This window comes from Spermophilus citellus, assembly GCF_964194105.1.
Source record: "Spermophilus citellus genome assembly, chromosome: 14".
Taxonomy (NCBI): domain Eukaryota; kingdom Metazoa; phylum Chordata; class Mammalia; order Rodentia; family Sciuridae; genus Spermophilus; species Spermophilus citellus.
Genome location: NC_138194.1, coordinates 85,640,151 through 85,664,290, shown reverse-complemented (window position 1 = coordinate 85,664,290; position 24,140 = coordinate 85,640,151). Strand labels below are relative to the sequence as shown.

The 24,140-nt window shown below is 38.4% G+C and overlaps 1 protein-coding gene across 1 annotated transcript; it reads left to right on the top strand.

Moving 5' to 3' along the window:
• Positions 1 to 2,308: 2,308 nt before the first annotated feature.
• On the top strand, positions 2,309 to 21,203 carry DSCC1 (DNA replication and sister chromatid cohesion 1; the record flags this gene model as incomplete). Its single annotated transcript, XM_081266406.1, has 9 exons — positions 2,309 to 2,812; positions 5,210 to 5,378; positions 8,482 to 8,616; positions 9,918 to 10,008; positions 12,779 to 12,917; positions 13,489 to 13,541; positions 13,754 to 13,908; positions 17,096 to 17,244; positions 21,095 to 21,203. The coding sequence occupies exons 1-9, from the start codon at positions 2,442 to 2,444 to the stop codon at positions 21,201 to 21,203; spliced, it is 1,371 nt and encodes a 456-aa protein (XP_081122532.1). The 5' UTR covers positions 2,309 to 2,441.
• Between the last annotated feature and the right edge of the window lie 2,937 nt (positions 21,204 to 24,140).

The window sequence follows — 24,140 nt, the reverse complement described above, 5'->3', positions numbered from 1 at the left end:
TAACTAGCTATATCAAATAAGAACAGGGGGAAAAACCCAAAACTTCAGCTGCCATTTATTAAACAGGCTGTACTTTTTAAAATATTTATTTGTTAGTTGTAGTTGGACACAATACCTTTATTTTATTTATTTATATGATGTGTTGAGGATTGAACCCAGGGCCTCCCACGTGCTAGGTGAACACTCTACTACTGAGCCACAATTCCCAGCCCCCAGGCTGTACTTTTGAAAAGATTTTTTTGGTTCTTTTTAGTTATATATGATAGTAAAATTCATTTTGATATAATTGTTCAAGCATGGAATATATGTTATTCTAGGGCTGGGGTTGTGGGTCAGTGGTGGAGTGCTTGCCTAGCATGTGAGGCACTGGGTTCCATTCTTATCACTGTATAAAAAAATAAATAAAGATATCATGTCCATCTACAACTAAAAATGTTTAAAAACATATATCATTCTACTTAGGACCCCATTCTTACGAATGTCCATAATGGTGGGATTCACTAAGGCATATTCATACAAGTACATGGGAAAATAATTTTGGATTCATTCCACTGTCTTTCCTTTTCCTATCCCCCAACCCTTCCCTTCATTCCCTTTGTCTAATCTACTCAATATCTATTCTTCCCCTCTCCCGCCTTATTGTGGATTAGCTTCCCTATATCAGCAAAAACATATGACCTTAGATTTTTGGGGACTGGCTTATTTCCCTTAGCATGATAGTCTCCAGGTCCATCCATTTACTTGCAAAAGCCATAAAGTCATTCTTCTTTATGGCTGAGTAATATTCTATTGTGTATATACACCACATTTTCCCAATCATAACAGATTGTACTTTACATGAATTTCAGAATAAGGAAGTGCAGTTAAAAAAAAAAATAGGCAAACTGCCTTAGATCACAAAGCTCTGAGGGCAGAGTTGGGATTCCAGCCAAGCCTAGCTAATGAAAATGTAAGATTTACTTATACTGCACTACTTCTAGAGGTAGAGAATGTTTCCTATTTAATAGTGCATCTGTAATGGTTGATTATCTTCCTAATAATATATGCTCATGAAGCAATCACCTTCCTATTCAGCATGTTGCTTTATCATTTTCCTTATGTGTTCTTATATTTTAAAAGAGTAGGTTGCCAGGCACAGTGGCACATGACAGCTATACCAGACAGGCTGAGGCAAGAGGATTTCAAATTCGAGGTCAGCAATGGCAACTTGGCTAGACCCTAACTCAAAATAAAAAATAAGAAGGATGTCATAAAGAAGAATGAAATTATGTCATTCACTGGATGGAACTATAGAACATCATGCTAAGTAAAATAAATCAAACTCAGAAGGTCAGGATCCATGTTTTTTATGATTCGAAGATGAGGTGCCCCCAAAAGCTCATTCATGAGACAATGAAAGAATGTTTGTCCCACTCAGTCAAAAGTCAAAGGTAGACCTGGGTAGGACTCTCTGGAAACCTCCCTGGGACTCCCAATAAAACTGGAGGGCAAGAGGGGTACTCTGGCCTTCTGAGAAGACCCAATGTCTCCATTGAGAAGGTCCCTTTTTCTATCCCCTTCTAACAAACTTATGCCTGCTACTCTACGCCACATGTCTGAAATCTGTGTGTCATGATTCAAGAGCTGGTGAAGGGACCTCTGTGCGGCCTCAGTTTTGCAGCAGGCCCTTGCCCCCAAACACATGTAGGAATATGGCGTAATGAATCCCACTATTATGTATAGTCATAATGCTTAAATAAAACACTTAATAAAAAGTGCTGGGGATGCAGCCCAGTGGTAGAGCACCACTGGGTTCAATCCCCAGTGTTGGAGGCAGGGTGAGCAGAATGAGAAGGTTAATGAAGAAGTAATAAACCAAATTTTCCACCACCAACTGAAGCATCTCACAGACCTGAGACTCCCTATTTTAGTATTTTCATATTATCTGAAGAGCTGAAACAAACGAATGGGTAGACTAGTCCAAGCCACTGTCTCCCAGGTAGGATGGTCGCCGGGCACAAACACGTGAGATGCCCAGTCTGATTCTAATCAGCTGTTTCTCGATGGTGCATCCTTTGCACAAAACCCCGCAAGATGCTTTTAGAGCCATGATACACTAAGCTGGAATCAGACTTTGCCATCTCCTGTCTTTGCCACCACGGTCAAAGGTCCTGTTTCCTCGTTTGCAGAAAACAGGATGACCATGCCCCACCTAGCAGGGTCGTCCTAAAGGGTTATGAAATCATATGTGCAAGGACTGGGAGCACTGGCAGGGAATAATGGACTGGGGCGGAGTGGGGCGGGGTAGGGCGGGGAAGGACTGGGTAGGGTTCTGTCAGGCCCCGCCGGGTCTCAGCTCTGCTCCGCGAACTTCCACGCAGCCCGCCCGCAGGCAGCCGATTTGCTTTCTAGCCGTCAAGACTCTGTAAAATGACCCTGCCTCCTAGGGGTGGTGCGCCGTGATGCTTTGGGATCTTCCCGCGCACTGCGGCGCGCTCCGCCCCGGAAACACGTCTCCAGCGCCTTGGCGCGCTTTTGAAATAGTGTATATTTCGTGTCCGTTTGGCCGGCTTCTGCTGCTTGAGTGTCTGGTTCTTGCCCGTCGCACCCGCACCCGCGACCCTGGTGCTCGGCATCCCCCTCGCCGCGCCGCGATGAGGACACGCGAGGAGGTAGACGCGACGCTGCAGGTCGCCAAGCTGAACGCCGCCGAGCTGCTGCCCACCGCGCACTGCCTGGGCTTCGGCCTGGGGGCCAGTGGCGCGGCCGCCGGCGACTTCTGCCTGCTGGAACTGGAGCCCGCGCTGTGCCAGCAGCTGGAGGCCGGACACAGGTGAGCCGGGGGCTGGGGTCCCAGGACGCCCCGCGGAGCCCGCCTGCTGCCAGCCGCCTTCTGATTTTTTTTTCACCCGGAAATTCAGGTGGCCTGATATCCTGCGTGCTGCCAACTCCCGAGAAGGATCCCCAGCTCCTGCAGGGCCCTGCGGTTAGCTGGACTGAGGTGATAAATAGGATGGGTTCAGCCGAACCTGGAGGCCTGTGTCAGTGGAATTGTCGGCAACTAGAACCCCACTAAAAATTTGAAGACATTAACAGTGATGCCAGGGACGCCACAGGACACTTTGTCATTCTACTTTGTTGTTGTTCTTGTTAGGTACAAACGACAGTAGAATGCATTTTGACACACCATACATAGATGGTGTAAAACTTACCATTTTTGTGGTTGTACATGATGTGGAGTTACACTGCTCTTGAATTCATATATGAACATAGGAAAGTCATGTTTGATTCATTCTGTTGCCGTTCTACTTTAAAGTACAATGATAATATCTGATCTTTACAGACGTTTTGTTTCCCACATATATTACTTTTACTCAAACGATGGATAGGACCTTTAGGGAATAAGTTAAAAGCCTTAATTATGGGGGGCTGGGGTTGTGGCTCAGCAGTAGAGCGCGAGGCCCTGGGTTCCATCCTCAGCACCACATAAAAAATAAATAAATAAAGGTATTATAATTTTTTTTTTTTTAAAGCCTTAATTATGACTTGGTAATTGAGCTAGGGCCCCAAACAGACTTGTTTGGGGTCATTTAATGGGGACTTAAAGCTATTTCTAATTCTAGGTCAGCTGCAAATTTGCTGCCAACCTCTTGGATTAAAAAAACATAGTCAGGTATTGAGAGTGTTGCTCTGTGGTACAGTGCTTGATTAGCATGCAGAGGCCTTGGGTTTGCTCCCAGTACAAACAACAACAACAACAACAAAAAATAGAAGTTGGTAGTTGTGAAGGCAGCCTTGAGAAATCTAGAGAATCCTTCAATCAGTTGCTTCTCAACTTGGTGCAGTCCCAACTCCTGCATATTGATTTTCTTTTGTGTCACTCTTACTCCAACATACATATTTGTAGGTTCCTTTTAGTTGGGCCCTTTGGGCTGTGTTTCAATCTTCATATCTGACTCTTTCAAACAGTGTTCTAGTCAATTGACCAGTCTTTGGTATTAATCAGAGTACCCTTAAGAGAAATGAAAAGCTTCCCTTATGAGTTTCCATCTGAGTTAATGGAGATCAAAAAGACTTCAGGTATGAGAACCTTCTCTTTATCTGGTTAAGCTGACAAACTTGTGCATTTTATTGGGGATAGTGCAATGTAGAAACAAACATTAAAGGGTAGACATTTGGGCCTATTAACTATTAGCAATAGGAATCTAAGAAACATTCTTTTCACTTAACTGACGGCTTAGTTACAAAGACAATTGCAGTCTTCTATTTTAGATTTGTAATTATTTGTTTAAAAGAAGTGAGTTGTGCACAGGAGAGTTTAATGTTCCATACACAAGGAAAACTTGGAGAATCAGCTCTGTCATCATCTGGTCTTTCCTCTTCCTCCTCCTCACCTTCATCCTTATCTTTTTGCTTTTCTTCACCTGTGATAAATTCCCTTTCTCAGAGTCTTTCATTTGTATACATATCCTTGTCCTATTTTTCATTCAGCATCACAGTCTTCTTTTCATAAGGCTGAGGTATCTTTGCCACATAGCTAATGGTTAGGCTAGGATGTGCTCCTTTGATTGCTCAGAACAAAACACCGAAAACATTTGAGTGGGCATCAAAGCAGTAGTGTGCTTATCCTAGGTAGCTTTATAGAAATAGAGTCTTAGGTCCCATCCCAGACCTACTATATCCCAATTTGCTTTATAACCAGATTCCTATGCACATGTTTCATAAGCACAACTTTAGCCTGTTTTAGAAAGTTGTGAGACATCGACTAAAGCCTCTAGATACTTGTGGTCTTCCCAGTAGCTTGCACAAAGATGCCTTTGGGTGACATTTGGCCTCATGGCCTCTTTAGGTCTTTCTTGCCCATATTTAGTTATTGTTTTCCTTAGTGAGGCACCAGGCGCCTGTCTGGCTCTCACTTGGTCCAGTATTTGCTCTTTGGAATCCATGATTGTACCACAAGGCTGGACACAGCATCAAGGCTTAATTTTAAATTCTGCAAGCCAGAATATTCGGGAAGTGAGTTTAAAATGAAGATGTCCACTGGAGTCTCAATAAACCATGTTTTCATATATATATATATATATATTTTGTTGGTAGACTTTTTTTGTTTTTTTATTTATATGCAGTGCTGAGAATAGGACCCAGTGCCTCACCCATGCTAGGCAAATGCTCTACCACTAAGCCACAACCCCAGCCCTAAACCTTGTATTTTCCCTCTGTTTTCCTGCAGTCTTGTGATTCGGGGAGATAAAGATGAACAAGCTGTGCTGTGCAGTAAAGACAAAACATATGACTTGAAAATAGCAGATACTTCAAATATGTTGCTTTTTATTCCTGGCTGTAAAACTCCAGACCAGCTGAAGATGGAGGAAACACAGTGTAACATTATTCACGCTGAGGTACTGTTTTCTCTCCCCTCATTTATGTAAGTCTGAGGTTGATAATACAGGTGTCAATCTTGCCTTTTATTAAAACTTTTGGCATAAAATGTATAATTGTGGGGAATTGCAGAAGTTGTGTTATGAAATTTGTTTCTACTTTTTCATTTATTTTGGTACTGGGGATTTAACCCAAGGGCATTTTACCATTGAGCTATATATACCCAGCCCTTATTTTGAAACTGAGTCTCACTAAATTGCTGAAGTTGGCCTCAAGCTTGCCATCCTCCTGCCAAGGCCAGGTCGCTGGGATTACAGGTGTGCAACATCTTGCTTAGCCCTCTATAATGAAATTTGAAAGTTTTTCAGCATTATTATTATTATTATTATTATTATTTTGTTTGAAGTATTGTGAACTTGTCTTTAGTTTCTCAACTTAATTATTTCTTTCTTTTCTTTCTTTCTTTCTTTTTTTTCTTTTGTGGTACTGGGGTTTGAACTGAGGGCTTCATGCATGCCTAGCAAGTGCTCTCCACTGAACCACATTCCCCAGCCACTAATTTGATTTTTAAGTCTCAAATTGATCTTTTTTCTGATGTGATGACTTTGCTATTAGGTGACTCAGTCAAAAAGTTTTACCTAATTTCAGTGAATTTTGTTTTGAAAAGAAACTCCCTCAAGTCATAACTAGTGTATGTGGAAGTAGTTACAAGGGAGAAAAGGGAAGAAAATGAATTTTTGAATGAAGTGTGCTTTAAGTGTGGTTTAGTTCATTAATATCTGCAGCCAAGTATAACAAATTTTTAATTATTTTGGAGAATACTAATGGTAGTTACCAAACAAAAGTCTCCATCCTGTCTAGGTCATTACACATGTAACAATCAAAGCATAGCTCTTAATTCTTTCAGGATGACTTTAGGCCAACTATTTTCTTAAAAATAGAACTGGAGAGGAAAAAAGGGAAAATGCTGGGAAGCTTTGGTGATTCATGTGATGTTACTGGAATAGAGGAATTTCCAGTAAAATTTTTATTTTGGTTTCTGTCAGGTTACAAATCTTTCACTGTAACTAACTAGATATATTAATAGTTCATTCTTTTGTAAAAGATGTTATATTTTTCATCACTAACTTGGTTGGTTGGTGTTTTTGTGAGAACATAATAATATCTACAAGTATCTTTGAACTCTTATTTGTTATGGGAATTCTGGTTGATGAGACTGGGTAGAACTTAAAGATCCACTAACCAAAGCCATAATCCATGGTAGCTCTTCCCAGCAGAGAAATGCCTAAAAGGACTAAATGAGAATGCACATCAGCAAGGCTGGGGTTGACAAATGGTAGTAGATACCCAGGAGTAGCAAGTAGTGTTTGGGTCTGTGGCAAATTGGACACCATAAGCCCTAAGTAGGTGGATGGCCATTATTCAGTTGACTTGTAGGTAAGCAGGCCCAGCATTGTGATTTTTTTTTTTTTCCAGTTATGCTTGAAATTTAGGTTTTGGGGATAAAATCTTCTAATTTTTTTTTTTTTTATTGGCAACTAATTTAAACATAAGGCCAAACCTGATTCCTCTCCTGTACCACACGAAACCATATGCCCACATCTGTGCCTTGGAGATAGTCAGATGGCTGCCACTTTGAACTACGGATAGACTACGATAGACTCCCATCTTTTTTGTTTGGCACCAACCTCTTCTTTTGAAGGTCTTAGATTCAGCAGCATCTCCTTCAGGCTGTAGCCTCATCTTGTCAGTCAAGCCTTTTCCTATTTTGAGAATAGAAGCATCCCCTGTCCTTCCATCTCAGAGTTGCAAGGCATCCTGGAGATAATCCAGTTTAGCTTTTTCTCCTTTCATGTAAACACTTATTGGGCATCCAATGCTCGGCTATCCTGAAAATGTAGAGGGAAATAACATATTCATCCATCATCTAGCCTCTGTGACCTGGATTTCTTCAAGTGATAGACCTCTGTCACAAGTCCATGGTGCAGTCTGGCTGGGCACAAAATAACCGAGCCACCATGAGGCACTTGTAGGTTCAAACAGGCACTCCTTTATTTCCCCGAACTCTCCCAAATGCCACCCAAGTGGCCCTTCCAGGAACACCACATTAACCGGAACTCCCTCCCCCGGAACTTCCTCTGCCCTCCACTGGGCTCTGCAAGAACTACTCCAGGAGAACTCAAGGGGAACTCAATGGGAACTCAACAGGCGTAGGCAGCAGGAGCTGGGCAGCAGGAGCCACCCTATTGCCGAACAGCAGGGGTCCATATACAACTGAATACACAGCCTGTTTCAATCCAGCATCATCCTGTCACAGCAATTATACACAGCTTAACTTAATTATCATCATCTTAATGGCTCCCTGGCTTCACCTCTCAATCACTCCTTCTGGTAATATGCCAGGCGCCATTCCGACTCTGCTGTAGCTCTCAACAAGTCCAGCAATCAAATTAGCTGTAATTCGAAATAGTAGAAATTTTTGCACTGAACAAAAGCCTCCCCAAACTGAGCAAGATAGAAGGAGGGTACCTCCTTTTCCTTTTAATATTCCTTCATTATTTGATGACTGAGATAATGTTTCTATTTTCTATTTTTCAGACTATATGTTTTCATAACTATGTTTTTCATAATCATGTTCATTTTCAGTTTACTTCTACCAGATTTGCAGAATTGTGACCATTCTGCTCATTCTATTCTGGGCAGACTTTAGTTTCTAAGACTATTCTTTTTAAAAATATTTTTTAGTTGTAGATGGATACAATACATTTATTTATGTATCTTTATGTGGTGCTGAGGATCGAACCCAGGGCCTTACACATGCTAGGTAAGCGCTCTACCACTGAGCCACAACCCCAGCCCCTCTAAGACTATTATTGAGATGTGATGCTCAGTTATTGATTCTCACTTTGTTGGCAGCATTTTCTGAATTGGACATTGAGAAAAGATGTTTGTTAAAGATATCTATCCATCTACTTGATGCAACTGGATGGGTATCTTCCTGATAAAAAGTAGAATACTTTGGTTCCTTTTTCTTTGGTTTTGGTCAGGAAAGATGGATTAGTTGGAATTTCTTATGAACTCTCTTTTAGAATGGACCCTAAGAGGTTATGATATGATTTCTAGATCTTTGGTTTTTCTAATAACTATTGGGAATTGAGAAGATGCAGACCTAAATTAAAGAAGCTAAAGAAACTTCTAATGGAAAATACCTATGAAGGACCTGACAGTCAAAAAGAAGAGGATTCAAATCACTCAAAAGTAAGACTCCTGTTTTCATTCTTGATTTGAAATTTAGAAAACTTTTATAAGGTGCACTTCATGGTGAAATTCTTACTTTTTAAAGGTTATGAAAATTTTAAACTCATTCTGATGGGCTTAAAATGGTAACTTTTCAAGGGCCATGCCACTCTGACCATACCTGAACTTTTATGATCTTGGAAGCTAAGTAGGGTCGGGCCTGGTCAGCTCTCGAATGGGAGAACACATGGGAATACTGGGTGTTGTAGGCTTAAAATGTACATATATATGTAAATAAATAAATGGTATCTCATGGTTTTGAAGTACATTTCCCTGATGACTAATGATATTCAGCACATTTTCATGATTTTATTTAATTTGTGTATCATTGGAGAAATATATCTACTTACTTTCTTTGCCTGTGTTTTAATTATTTGTCTTTTATTTATGAACCCTTATCATATATATCATATGCAAATATTTTCTCCCATTTGGCAGGTTGTTCTTTTAATTTCTTGATGTATTTTTATTGTGATAAAATAGATACAACATAACACTTACCATTTTAATGACTTTAAAATATAAATTCAGTAGCACTAAGTACATTCATGTTGGTGTGCAAATTAAGCACCATCTTTCTCTAGAACTTTATCATCTTCCTAATGGAGGATGTTGGGAAGATGAAACTTTGTATTCATTAAACAATGGATTCCCCAATGGATTCCTCCCTCTCCCTGAGCAATAGCAGCCACATTCTACTGTCTGTCTCTGAATTTAAGTACTCTTAATACATCATATGGATGTGGAATCATATAATATTGGTTCTTTTGCATTGTTAGTGTTTTTTAAAAAATATTTTTTAGTTGTAGATAGTCACAATAACTTTATTTTGTTTATTTATTTTTATGTGGTGCTGAGGATCAAACCCAGTCAGTGCCTCACACATGTGAGGCAAGCGCTCTATTGATGAGCCACAACCCACAACCCTTGGTAGTGCTTTGATACAAAAATTCATCATTTCAGTGAAGTCTGGGGATGTAGCTCAGTGGTAGAGTGCTTGCCTGGCATGCATGAGGCCCTGGGTTCAATCTCCAGCATGACAAAAAAAGAAAGAAACTATTACCAATTTCAGTGACATGAACATTTACCTCTGTTTTCTGCTATCTATTGATTTTGTATTATAAGCATTATTTATTAATAAAAGAAACTAGACTAGTCCATAAATATTGCCTTAATCTGTTCTATGTATTTATTTCCCAAAATTCAACAAGGAATCTAAAATATTATTCTTCAAAGCATTAAAATGTTTTTGTTTGTTTCAGTATACCACTGAAGATTTGCTTGATCGAATTCAGGCAAGTGAAGAAGAAATAATGACCCAGTTAGAAGTTTTAAATGCCTGTGAGATTGGAGGTAACATTTTTTATTATTATCATTTTTAAAGATAGATTTGGGTATGAATCAAGAAGTTTTTGGACAGCTTCGCCCTGTTGCATGCTTGCTTATTTGTTTGTTTATTTATTTATTTATTTATTTATTCTGGTACCAGGGATTGAACCCAGGAGAGCTTAACAACTGAGCCACATCCCCAGCCCTTTTTATGTTTTATTTTGAGACAGGGTCTTGCTAAGTTGCTTAGGGCTTCACTAAGTTACTGAGGCTGGCTTTAAACATGTGATCCTCCTGCCTCAGCCTCTTGAATTGCTGAGATTACAAGTGTGAGCTACTGAGCCTGGCTATTTATTTTTTTGAGACAAAGTCTCACTAAGTTGCTAAGACTGGCCTTGAACTTGATATTCTCCTTCCTCAGCCTCCCAAGTAGCTGGGGTTAAATATGTGCACCATTTCTCCTGGCTTATTTAATCTTTTGCGTTCAAATATGATAATATTAGTGACTGGGGATGTTGCTGTGTGGTAGAATGTTTGGCTAGCATGTATGAGGCGCTGTGTTTGCAACCCTAGTACCACCAAAAACTAAAAAATGAAGAAGAGGAAGAAAATAGGATGGTATTTGTCTTTTTGGGTATGGGAGAGTCTATGTGTGATCATAATACAGAAGGTTACCAGTGACTTTAACCATTCCTTGTAGCCTTTTTCTTTAGGTTAAGTGGTAATAGAAGAACCATGTTTGATTGAGAAAGGGTTTGATATATCAGGCAGTCTATTGTTTTTTTTTAATAGGTAAGGAAACTAAGGCCTAGGACAAAGTTTAAAAAACGACCTTGTCCAGGGCTACATGTTGAGTGATAGGATATGGCAAAGAATCCTGTATTTGAATTCCTAGTTCAAAATTAATTTAATAATCTCATTGTATTTACAAATTGCTTGGAGATGGGGCTGTGTTTCTTCTTTAATGTATTTCTAAGCATGTATTTATCATTTAAGCCTATATAAAAGATACAGAAGGGCTTGATGGAGAAACTGTGCAATACCTTATCGGAGCTTCTTTTCAGCACATGGATCTGTGGTGATCCTCAGTAGATGTTTGCATGCATTCTCTTTTTTCAATTTTTAAATTATTTTTATTATTGCCAAGAGAAGTAGCTTAATTCTGTCCCCATGTGTTATGGATGAGGAAATCAGCATGCATTGGTAGATACACGATTCAATTTGCTTATAATCTTCCAATCAAGATTAACTTTTGTGCCCCTCAATGTGGCAAATTTTGTTGAGTAAAGCAACTTCTCACAACTTAGGATTAACTGGTACCACTTAGCCCTTTGTTGTGGTTTCTTGAGACTCATTCTATCTAGAGCGTCTAAAACAGTTTTTAATTAAGTATACTTGCTGCTAATTAGTATGGTGTATGGATGCCTTGAATGTTAGTTTTAAAAGGTGGGGGGTGGTGGCAAACCAAACCATTTATTCTTTTTTTTTTTTTTTTTTTTTTTTTTTGGTACTAGGAATTGAACCCAGAGAGGATTTACCACTGAGTCACATCCCCAGCCCTTTTCATTTTTTATTTTGGAATGAGTTTCAGTAAGTTGCTTAGGGCATTGCTAAGTTGCTGAGGCTGTCTTTGAACTTGTGATCCTCCTACTTCAGCTTCCAAAATCTCTGGGATTACAGGGGTGTGGTACCGCACCCAGCTATAAACCATGTATCTTCTGTAGCCCTCTACATTATTCACTCATTGCATGGGAATGGATAAAGGGATACATAGATTACTCCTAGCTCTCTCCTCTAGTTTTACATCACCCAATCCATTTTTTAATGTTGCTTTTATTTTTTCAGTATAGAAATAGAAACCTTTTCTCTTGGAAATGGTGGACGTGTGCTCAGTTTCTTTTTCCAGGGCTGGTGGTTGTGTTATCAATTATAATATGGCATTTTATATTCTTGCACAGTTACAGGGATAATATATCTCAGTGTCCAATGTTTATTTTCCTTTGCCCATACTGTAGCAGAGTCTGCCATATCTCAATTGAGCTAAACATTTTTATGAATGTGAGAATATCACTGCAAAATAGCCGTGACCAGGGAATTATAACCTGGCAATGCTGCACAGCAGAGATTACCCTGTAGATTACCCTGGAATCTGTGACCCTCGCTCCATTTATTTGAAAATGTTTGCTAATGAAATGGCTATACCAGCTGCAGATTTCCTTACTTTCACAGAACAAGAAAATTATTGTGAGATAATAGAATATTAAATATCTTGGGGGCTGGGGTTGTGGCTCAGTGGTAGAGTGCTCACCTAGCAGGCACGAGGCACTGGGTTCGATCCTCAGCACCACATAAATGTAAAATAAAGATATTGTGTCCATCTAAAACTAAAAAATAAATATTAAAAAAAAAGAATATAAAACATCTTGAAGAAACCCAGTGTTGGTCATATAAAAAATACTATTTAAAAATCGGTTGATCTTCCCCAGGACAGAATTTTAAATGATTGAGAGGACTAGTGGTATAGCACAATGGTAGAGTTCTTAGCGTGTATGGAGTCCTGAGTTTAATTCCCACCACCACAAAACCTGGGAGAAAAGCATTAAAAAAAAAAAAAAAAAAAAAAAACATTGTTTAAAGAAATAAGACTTTTAGTGCCTTTCTTTCTTTCTTTTTTTTTTTTTTTTGCAATGGGCAAGAGAATGCTGCTGTATTAACAATCTGTTAGCTAATTAATTCACTTAATGTTTAATTCGTTTAAATGTTCTTTGGTAAATATAACTTTTGGAATTTTTAGGTTATTGGAGGATTCTTGACTTTGACTATGAGATGAAACTTCTGAATCATATAACTCAGCTGGTGGATTCTGAATCTTGGTCTTTTAGTAAAGTTCCTTTGAACATATGCCTTCAGGAACTTGGACCATTGGAACCAGGGTAAGTATTTTAATTACTTGTCCCTCTAGATTTCTTTAAGGGGAAGGAAATTCTTTTCCAGAGCAAAACTAAATCCAGGGGACAGAGTATTTGTATTTCAATATAAAAATAATTTAAATATAGAACTAAAAAGGATTTAGGAAATTTGGTAACTGGCTGAATAAATTTACATCATGTTTTCTCCTTTCTATTTTGTTTTTATCATAAAAATTTTCTATTTATTATTTATTTAAAATTTTTAATTTTTAAAAGGTAATGTTATGAAATGAAAATTATGCCTCCATCAAGTATTGGGAATTCTAAAAGGAATTGTTATGTTTGAGCTATTTTACAGTCATAAAATTGTGCTCACATAATTCATGTAAAAATGTATTAGCCTGGGGCTTGGCATGTAGCAGCTTCCCAGTATATTTTATTTAGTTCCCAATTTAAATAAAGTCTTATTTGGCATCCAAATAATTTAGTATCTCAAATCTCAAATTTTTATCTTAGTTTCTAATTAGCAATGGGGTTTAAAATACAGTGTATAAAAATGTTGGTAATTTGTCAAAGATTGTTTTAAATTTTTCAGGGAAATGATAGAACACTGTCTTAAATGTTATGGGAAGAAATATACAGAAGAAGGTAAGTTTTTAAAGTATTTTAATGGGTATTTTAACTTTTGTATGTTAAAATTGGTATACCTTTCTAAAGCATGCTGGTGTTAAAAATAATAGTGGGACTGTGGGAGGTGAGTGGAGGTGTATAATTCTTTCCTAGAAGTAGTATAGATGAAAAGAAAACGTTAGTGCTACATTTAATTGTAAGTGGATAATTTGAAACTATCTTTTCCTTAGGTGAAGTTTATTTTGATTTGAGTGCTGATAAAATATGCAGAGCAACAGCACAAATGTTACTTCAGAATGCAGTGAAATTCAATCTGGCTGAGTTTCAAGAAGTGTGGCAACAGAGTGTTCCTGAAGGAATGATAACTAGGCTTGATCAGCTCAAGGTAATATCAAAGTTACTACCTGATTCAATAGGTGATTACTTACTAGGGGAGATAATATTTGTCTTGGATCTGAATTTGGAGCTGATTTATTTTCCTAGACACCAACGGGATTATAATGCCCATTGAATTCATCGCAGAGTCCTTTTAGAATTCCCAATACTTGATGGAGGCATAATTTTCATTTCATAACATTACCTTTTAAAAATGACTTTAAGGGTTGGGGAGCTAGCTCAATGGAAGAGCTTGTGTTAGCACTCACAAAGCCTTGAGTTTGATCCTCACCAAAAATAAATGAATCAACTAAAATGATTTTTAGTGACTTGACTAGTTATATAGCTATCACCACAATCCAGTATTAGAACACTTCCATCACCTCCTTAATATCCCTTGGGCCCATTCATAGATAATCTCTTTTCCTACCCAGTGTGTCTCATTTTATTCCATTTCTTTCCATTTCCATCACAGCTGTCCTAGTCCAAACTACCAGGGTCTCCTGCATCTGTAATAGAATCCCTCAGCAGGCTCCTGCACTTCTCATTTTCCCCATCTTCAGTCCCTTCCTGTGGTACTACTAGAATGAATTTTGTGTATGTATGGTGCTGGAATTCCAACCCAGGCCACTGAGCATGCTAATCTAGTGCTCTGCCATTGAACCACATCCCCAGGCCCTAGTAATCTTTTAAAATTGCTAGTCAGATTAGATGAATGTCCTGCTTAAATCATTTTAATGATTGCCCATTGCACTTAAGATGTAAAATACAGACTTTGTATCTTGGCCTATAGGCTCCCTTTTTAAAAAAATACTTTTTTTAGTTGTAGACGGATACAATGTCTTTATTTTATTTATTTTTATGGGGTGCTGAGGATCGAACCCCGTGCCTCATGCTTGCGAGGCAAGCGCTCTACCACTGAGCTACAACCCCAGCCCCTAGGCCCTTTTTGATCTGCCCAAAGCTTTATGTGTTTGCTTTCTCTCTGGCTTACCACATAACAGCCTTCTTGAAGGTTTAAAGATCATTAAACTCTTATCTTACATTAGGACCTTCATATAAGTCTTTTGTTCTGGAATGATATTCACTCTAATTCCACCTGACCAACTCTTACTTATTTCTTTCTAAAAAAAATGCCTCCCATTTCCTCCTTCTGTAGTGCCCTGTAGTTTTTCCTTCATGATACTTACCCCTTAGCTTTGGAAAAGTGTTTAATTACATAGTTTCTCACTGTCTGCTTTGATAGCATTTTGTTTATTGTTGCTTGCCCATATGGGGCATTCTGCCTGGGATGTAGTATATTTAATAAGTATTTGGAAAATAAATGAAAGAATTTATTCCATATTTACAAAGTTCCTCTTATGTCTAGGTACCAAACTAGATGCTAACCACCATACAGGTGCTAAGAGCTGGCCTGGGAATTGACAATGGTGGGGTGCACATTTCATGAGTAAATCTGTTCTTACAAACAGTGATTGTTGCCACCGAAAACGTATGCACAGAATGTATGAGAGCAAAGAAAAGGAGTTTATCAATCAGACTGGTCAATCAGATGATTGTTAGAAGTAATAGATGCTTTACTTGCTGGGTATGGAAGGATGAACTTTTTCTTTCTAGGTAGGAAGGGCAGAGACAGGTACCAAGAGAGTATTTTCAAAGGTATAGAAGTATAAAAATTGGGGTACCAGGCTGGGGATGTGGCTCAAGCGGTAGCGCGCTTGCCTGGCATGAGCAGGGCGCTGGGTTCGATCCTCAGCACCACATAAAAATAAAATAAAGATGTTGTGTCCACCAAAAAACTAAAAATAAATATTAAAAAATTCTCTCTGTCTCTCTCTCTCTCTCTTTAAAAAAAATTTGGGGTACCGTTCGTATGGATAGTGGCTAAGTGAAGGGTGCTGGTGAGATAGTTAGGGACACTATGGATTGTGCAGAAAACCCTTCAATTCTAAAGATCTGGGGCCATTCAGTGACATTGGTTAGAAGAGTTGCCTCATCAAGTGCTTATCAGATTTGCCTTTTGGAAAGAATATAAGTTGAGTGTCCTTACCTGAAAAGCTTGGGACCAGGACTGTTTCAGATTTCAGGATTTTTCAGATTTTGGAATATTTGCATAAATTCTTCAGGTTGAGCATCTCTAATCCAAAATCCCAAATGCTCCCAAATCCAAAATTTGAAACTTTTTGAGCATTTTTGATTAGAGATGTTCATCCTTTACTATAATAATAAAGAAGTTAGATGGATGGAAGTTTGGATAGATTATGAAAAAGAACATTCCAGGCTTTCTGCACTTAAATACTCCTGTTTAAAAGAGTGTTGGCCAAAGAAATAGGCAATAGGGAATGGATAGAGAAATCTTGAGGCTCTAAATCTACAGGATTTGTTAACCACTTAGGTTTGGGGTTTGAACAGTAAAATCTACGATGATACCTAGGTTTCCTATTTTCCTAGCATACTGGGTCTATAGAAGAGTGGGATGATAAACAACATGAGCTCATCTGTAAATTTGGATATAGAAGTCTGGGTCTCGGAAAGACATTGGAGTGGGAGATACAAATGTTAGTCATTAGCAGGTAATGCCGGGCCACAGGTTACTATGAGGTTACCCAGAAGAGTGACAGTGAAAGAGGTAATGGGGTCAGGATAGAGGCCCAGGGAACTACCATATCAAGTAATGCAGAAAATAAAAGAGTGATGTCAGTGATGACTCTTTTATCTACTCAATGATGACTCCTTTATCTATAAGAGTAGATAAAGGAGTCATCAACATTAACAAGAAGCAGTGGGTCAGTAAGATGAATTCAGGAAAAGAGCCCACTGGATTAGGCAAGGACAGGTCACTGGTGACCTTAATAACTAAAGCTGTCTTGGGCTAGGGATGTAGCTCAATGGTATGGTACTTGGCTAGCATGAGCAAGGCCCTGGCTTTGATCCTCAGCACTATTAAAAAGAAAAAATAACTAAAGTTACTTTAATAAATTGGTGGTAGTAGAAGCTGGAATACAAGGAGAAGAGGTGACTGCTTAAAGGAACTCTTTTCATGAAAAAGACTATTATAAATCCCTGGATGCATGTAGCTGACTTTTTTAATACTATGGGCTAAGCTAAATCTAGTGGTAAAAGAATGAGTCATGTTTGAATATTAGATCATTACTTTAACTGCCATTTTTTGTTGTTGTTGTTGTCATTTCTTATAGGGTTTAGCACTGGTGGATAGACACTCAAGACCAGAAATCATATTTTTGCTGAAAGTAGATGATTTACCTGAGGGAAATCAGGAACGTTTTAATAGTCTATTTTCTCTAAGGGAGAAGTGGACAGAAGAAGACATTGCTCCATATATCCGGTAAGTAATTTATGAAAAGTGGATTTTGAGGGTCGTTCTTTTTACAAAGAGTGGCATAGCATTTTAGATTTATTACCAGAACTGTTATTTTGCATTCCCTGAGAACACTGCTTCCCTCCACACTTGCTCAGGTAGTCTCCATGATTACTGGTCCTGGAGGTGGCATATGTGTTAGCTTTGTTCCTTACAACTCCTAGAACACTTCTGCTCTCCTTCCTACAAAATTATAGTTCTTTGAGGGACAGAATATATACCTCACTAAAACTCTAATCACCTCTCTTTGCCACCTATTTATTGCCTTACTTTTTAACATTTTGGTAGAAGCCAAACTGCAGCAGAATGTGTTAACCCTGAGTCACTGTTTAGAGGATCTCAAGTGCACCGACACTTGAGATCCTCTAACACTATGGCTTCATCCCTGTGTGTCACACCTAATAGATCATCTCTCTTCTGTTTACCCAGCTTAGATTCTGTGGCCAGTGTCTCTAACGCCTGCTATTTATACTCTCTTACTGTGCCCTCTCTTCCTCATACGGCTCTGGTAAAAATCTACAAAGATTTAATACAACTTTCTGCTTATTCCATACCTATACCTGGGCAGCTAAAATTTCTCAGAGAGAACATAATGGGGCTATCACTTTCAGTTAAAAATGTAAGTAGAGTAGCTGGGATCGTAGCTCAGTGTGGTAGAGCGCTTGCCTAGCATGTGTGTTGCCCTGGATTGGATCCTCAGCACTGCATGTAAATAAATAAATTAAATAAAGGTTCATCGACAACTAAAAAAAAAAAAAAAAAAAAGGAATGTAAGTGAAACCGGATGCAGTGGCACATGCCTGTAATCCCAGCAATTTGGGAGACTGAGCCAGGAGGATTGTAAGTTCAAGAGCAGCTTCAGCAACTCAGTGAGGTCCTAAGAAACTTAACAAGACCCTGTCCCAAAATAATAAATAAGGGGTGGGAATGTGGCTCAGTGGTAAAATTGCCCCTGGGTTTCATCCCTGGTCCCCCTCCATCTACCCCCAAAAATGTAAGAGGAATTTACCAAAGCCCCTGGCTAGGCACCATTTCTTCATTGAAATTGTTCTACTGTTGGAACTTCAATTACATCTTTTTCTATCTCTACACACCAGCAATATCTCCTGTTTCTTCTTTGCCCTCAGCTTAGGACCTTCTTTATTTTACAATTTTTATTTTTTCATGGTACTGGGGACGGAATCCAGTGGTACTCTACCATTGAACTACGTCCCCAACCTATTTTTATTTTTTGAGACAGGCTCTCTGCAAGTTGTTCAAATTGGCCTCAAACTTGCTGTTCTCCTGTCTCAGCCTCTCAAGTTGCTGGGATCATAGATGTATGCCATTGTGCCTAGTTTATGCTTATGACATTATTTCTTGAAGACATCAGAGCAATTAGACAGAAACACCTGTTTTAGTCAGTTTTTTTTCCCCGCCTGAGGTAACTAAAAGATCTAACCAGAACAATTGTAAAGGAGAAAAAGTTTTTTTAAGGACTCACAGTTTCAGAGGTCTCTCTCTTTTTTTTTTTTTTTTTTATTGGTTCAAAACATTACAAAGATTGCAGAATCACATCGGTTAAACATCCACATTTTTACATAATGCCATATTAGTAACTGTTGTATTCTGCTACCTTTCCTATCCTCTACTATCCCCCCTCTCCTCCCCTCCCATCTTCTCTCTCTACCCCATCTATTGTAATTCATTTCTCTCCTTGTTTTTTTTTTTTTTTTTTTTTTCCCCCATTCCCGGTTTCAGAGGTCTCTGTAGGCAGCCAGCTCCATTCCTTGGAGGTTGAAGTGAGCCTGAATATCATGGCAGAAGAGTGTGTCAGAGGGAAGTAGCTCATATGGTGATCAGAAAGCAGAGACAGACTCCACTCATCAGATACAAATATATGCCCCAAAGCCATGCCCCAATTCCCTCCTCTTCCAGCCACATCATACCACTTCAGTTAGCACTCAGTTAATCCCTATCAGGGAATCAATTCACTGATTAGGTTAAGGCTACAGCCCAATAATTTCTCCTCCAAACCTTCTTGCATTGTCTCACACATGAGCTTTAGTGGGACACCTCACATCCAAACCATAATACCACCTTATCCCATTGTCAACTCTGCAACTTTCTCATGTCTGCACCTCTTCTTTTGCAGTCCCTCCTATGCAGTGCATGAGCTGTCCCTGCTGTTAAGGGTAGTCTTTCCTCTGCAATAGATTCATTTCCTCTGTCTTCTTCAAGACATGGCTCCTTTAATTATCCCCTTTTCCCACTCTTATTATCAGTGTCTCCCTATCATTGGGATTGGATGGATCATCCCATCAGCACAATATCTATAATATTGTCTATATTGTCCGTCTTGAAAGAAAACACTGGCTACATACGTTCTCTTTTACAAGAAGACACCTTTTAAAAATGTGTATATTTACTCTCTGCTTTTTCATCTTCTGTTTTTTTTCCTTTACCCAGTGACATCTCCTGATTCCAATGACTTCCATCTTCCTACATGCAGTGGCCAATTGTCCTTGTTTACTTGACCTCTTAGCACTGTTTGACACAGTAGGCCACTTTCCCCTTCTTGAAACATCTTGGGTTTCTCCTCTCTTCCCCAGGACAGCTCCTTTTATGTCTTTTTGCTGACTTCTCCCTTTCTTCCCCATCTTTAAATTTTGAAGTGCTCTAGGACTCTATTCTTGGTTATTGTCTCTTCTGTGCATGCTTTTCCATTGGAGCCCTCATCTTGGATTTAAATTTAGTGACTTCTTCATTTTATCTTCATACTTTACCTTTTCTGTGATTGTTATATTTAGCTGCCTACTTAACATGTCCATTTGGATCTCTAATAGGAATTTCATAACAGAACATTGATTCTTCCTGCCTCTACTCTTCATCTTCTTCATCTCAGTGAGTAGCACCTCCACTCATCCATTATTCAAGCAAAAAGTCTAGAAACCATTCTTGTCCTTGCCTTCCTTCACTTTCTGGGGTAAAGTATGAGTAAATCCTGATGGTCATCTTTGAACTGGGCTCTCTCCTTCTACTTTTCTTACTTTTCCTCTCCTTTCTTTATGCTACTTATTTTGAAAAGCTTTAAGCATTCAAGAGCAGCAATGTAATATAGTGAACCCTCCACATACCCCCACCCATCTTTCTTAGTCATTGACTTGTTGCTTCTATTATTTAAAACTTAGATCACGTTATGCTTTTTTTCTATTATTTAAAACTCTCTTAGGGGCTTCTTATTTATTTAGAATTAAGTCACAGCTCCCTTTCATGTCTTCATGGTTATTTATGATCTAGGCCTTTCCCCTTTCATCATGTCTTCCCTCCCTGCATTATGTTCTGGACATAATCTTCTCCTCTTTGAGGTACAGAAAAGGAAGCTCAAGTTCAAAAAGGGCAGGTAGCATAGACAGGCTCACACAGGTGGCCTAGTATCTAGATTTTCTCATTCCAGACTCCAGGGTATCACATTGCTTGGAATTCTAACCTTAGAAATTGTATGATATTACAGAAAACATGGACTCTGAAGTCATAAAGACCTGGTGGCAAAATTAGACTGTTGTTTATCATCTTTGAGCCTCTTCCTCTTATCTAATGTAGGGCTAAATAATACATCACTCTTGCTTCTACTGTGAAGATTCAATAAAGTAATAATGTAATGTAATGTGCCCATTCAGTTAAGACTTAACCAATCCCCACCCTGTTTCTCCCCACAAAACATACCCTTATGCCTACTTGAAAGATGGATTAAGGGGAAGAAAGATAAAATAATTAATACTTTATATTATGCTTCCTAAGATTTTCATGTTATTCGTTTATTTTTTCCTTCCCACAGAGATTTGTGTGGAGAGAAGCAAACCATAGGTGCATTACTCACTAAATACTCACGTTCTTCAATGCAAAATGGAGTTAAAGTTTATAATTCAAGAAGACCCATTACTTAAAATTTGAACAAGAGTTTTTTCTTTGGAACTGAATTGCTTTATAAAGTTGCTAGATATAAGAAAAAGATTCTTTTATGTATTTTTATTTTGGCTTTTAAAAACCTATTCCTTGAATGCATTTTTTGTTCTCATCTTAATGTTTTGAAACTATTACTACTTACTTTTTAAGTGTAACAGGATATTTCAGTATTCTTCAGATTACATTTGTTGTATGTACTCAGTGTAAACAAGGGCACAAGAAAGTATTATTTCCTATATTTAATAGAAAAGTAGTTCTGTAGTCTCTGATGTCTACATGGTTCTATTTATAGAAAGGACATTGCTTTTTGTATATAAATTTCACACCTTTAATTAGGATTTGATGTTCTCATTATTTAAAAGTTTTCTAGATAAGAAAATAAGTGTCTAGAAGAGATCTTTTCTCAATTGAGTTCTTCTCTACTTTCAATCTTTCACAGAAACAGGATGTCACTAGGTGCTATCAAGTGTACTGTTAAGATTTGTGAAATTGGCTTGGTAATTGATTCCCTGTTCACTTAGCTGGTATATACATGCACTTTAAACAAAATGGGTTTAATCCTCAATCTTATGGATCGGTTTATAATCCTGGCACAAATAAAACTCATTAGAAAACTACTGGTAATTTCTAGGTGGAGTTGGAATGCTTGATAAAATTTGTTTTTGTTTAGACCAAATTTTATTTTAGTTAATAAGCTTTCCAGTAGGACAGAAGGAAAGGATAGGCCAAGTTAAATCTGGTCCAAGGTTCAAAAAGTGTTAATACATAATTACAAGATTTAACTGTTACTGAAGTTTACCAGCTTTTTTCTCATACGTGTGAAATGCAACATGATGGCTTCAAAATATGTTTTTTTCATAAGAAGATGGAAAACCTCTGATGTTCTTGGATAGGCAGAATTAATACTGTTGAATTTCCTATACTACCAAAACTCAAGGTACAGAGTCAATGCAATTCCCATCAAAATACCAATGATATTCTTCACAGAATTAGAAAAAAAACTGTCCTAAATTTCATTTGGAAGAATGGAAGTAGGTGGAACTAGAGACCATTATGGTAACAGAAATAAGTCAAACTCACAAGGTCAAGGCTTGTCTTTTGACCCAGAATAGCCAAAGCAGTTCTAAACCAATAAAGCAATGCTGGAGGTATCATAATACCGGACTTCAAAGAATGCTACAGAAATATAGTAACAAAAACTGCATTGTACTGACATAAAGATACACACATAGACCAGTGGTACAGAATAGAAGACACAAAGACAAACCCACATACAGTCATTTGATCTTTGACAAAGGTGCCAGAAACAAACTGGAGAAAGACAGCCTTTTAAACAAATGGGACTGGGACAACTGGTTTTCCACATTAGAAGAGGCTAGACTCTTGTCTCTCACCCTGCACAAAAATTAACTTAAAATGGATCAAAGACCTAGGAATTAGGCTAGACATTATGCAATTCCTAGAAGAAAACATAGGGTCAACACTCCAATATATAGGCACAGGCAACCACTTTCTTAATAGGACTCCGAAGCTCAGGAAAGAATGACAAGAGTTAATGAGACAATATCAAATCAAAAAGCTTCTGCACGCTGGGTGCAGTGGCATACACCTCACCTGTAATCTCAGTGATTTAGGTTGGGGAAGTGGCTCAGCGGTTAAGTGCCACTGGTTAGCTCTCCAGCAAATCCCCAACCCCCACCAAAAAAAAAAAAAAAAAAAAAAAAGCTGCATAGCAACAAAACCCATTAAGAATGTAAAGAGAATCTACAGAATGGGGATATCTTCTCTAGCTACTCTTCTGACAGATTTAAGGTCCAGAATATATAAAGAACTCAAAACAACAAAAATGCCAAATAAACTAATAAATGAACAAATGATCTTAATGTCCAACATCACTAGCAATTAGGGAAATGCAAATTAAAGCTATACTGATATTTCACCTCACACCACTCAGAATGGCAGTCATCAAGAATACAAATAATAAAAGCTGGCTGGAGAGGACATGGAGAGCGTGAACACTTTTTGCACTATTGTTGGGATGTAAATCAGTACATGCACTATGGAAATCAGTCTGGAAGTTTCTCAAAGGGTTAGGAATGGAATCACCATATGATCCAGCTCTTTTACTCTTTGGTATTTATCCTAAAAATTAGAGTCGTCATACTCCATGATACATGTGTACTCATGTTTATAGCAGCATAATTCACAATAGCCAAATTATGGATGAATGAATGAATAGAGAAAATGTGACATATACACACAATGGAGTTTTGTTCATCCATAAAGAAAAATGAAGTCATTTGCAGGAAAGTGGGTGGAACTAGAGACCATTTTGGTAACAGAAATAAGTCAAACTCACAAGGTCAAGGCTTGTATGTTTCCTATGTGAAAGCTAGCGAGGAAAAAGGAAAAGAAAGATTGGGGAAATATGCAGATCAAAGGGCGTTCAGTAGAATAAAGAGACTGGGGGAGGGGAAGAGGAGGGAAAGAGGAAATACTGAGGAATGGTATTGGTTAATTTATATTTGTGTTTATGTAAGAGCATGTAAAAAAAAAACCCACCATTTTGCACAGCTATAATTCACCAACAAGAATATGAAAAATCTTTTTCAATACATTTTTCTGCATTTATGTGGATTATATGATTTTTATACACACACAAAGGCACACGCAGCATATATTGAGTCAGCAGTGCCTACTAAGGACTCCAGGTTTGTCAGGCTACCTGTAGTATAGGGACATTACCTACAGTTTAAATCAGTGGGTACAAATGAGTTGAGTTTGTGGTGTCTCCATACAGCAAGCCAGAAGCACATCCCTCCTCTTGGTTTTGAGAAGCGCCCCCAATATTGGCCCCTACCCTGTTTATTCTAGGCTGTTTGCAAACCTTGTTCCCCGGCACTTCACAATCTGCGTGC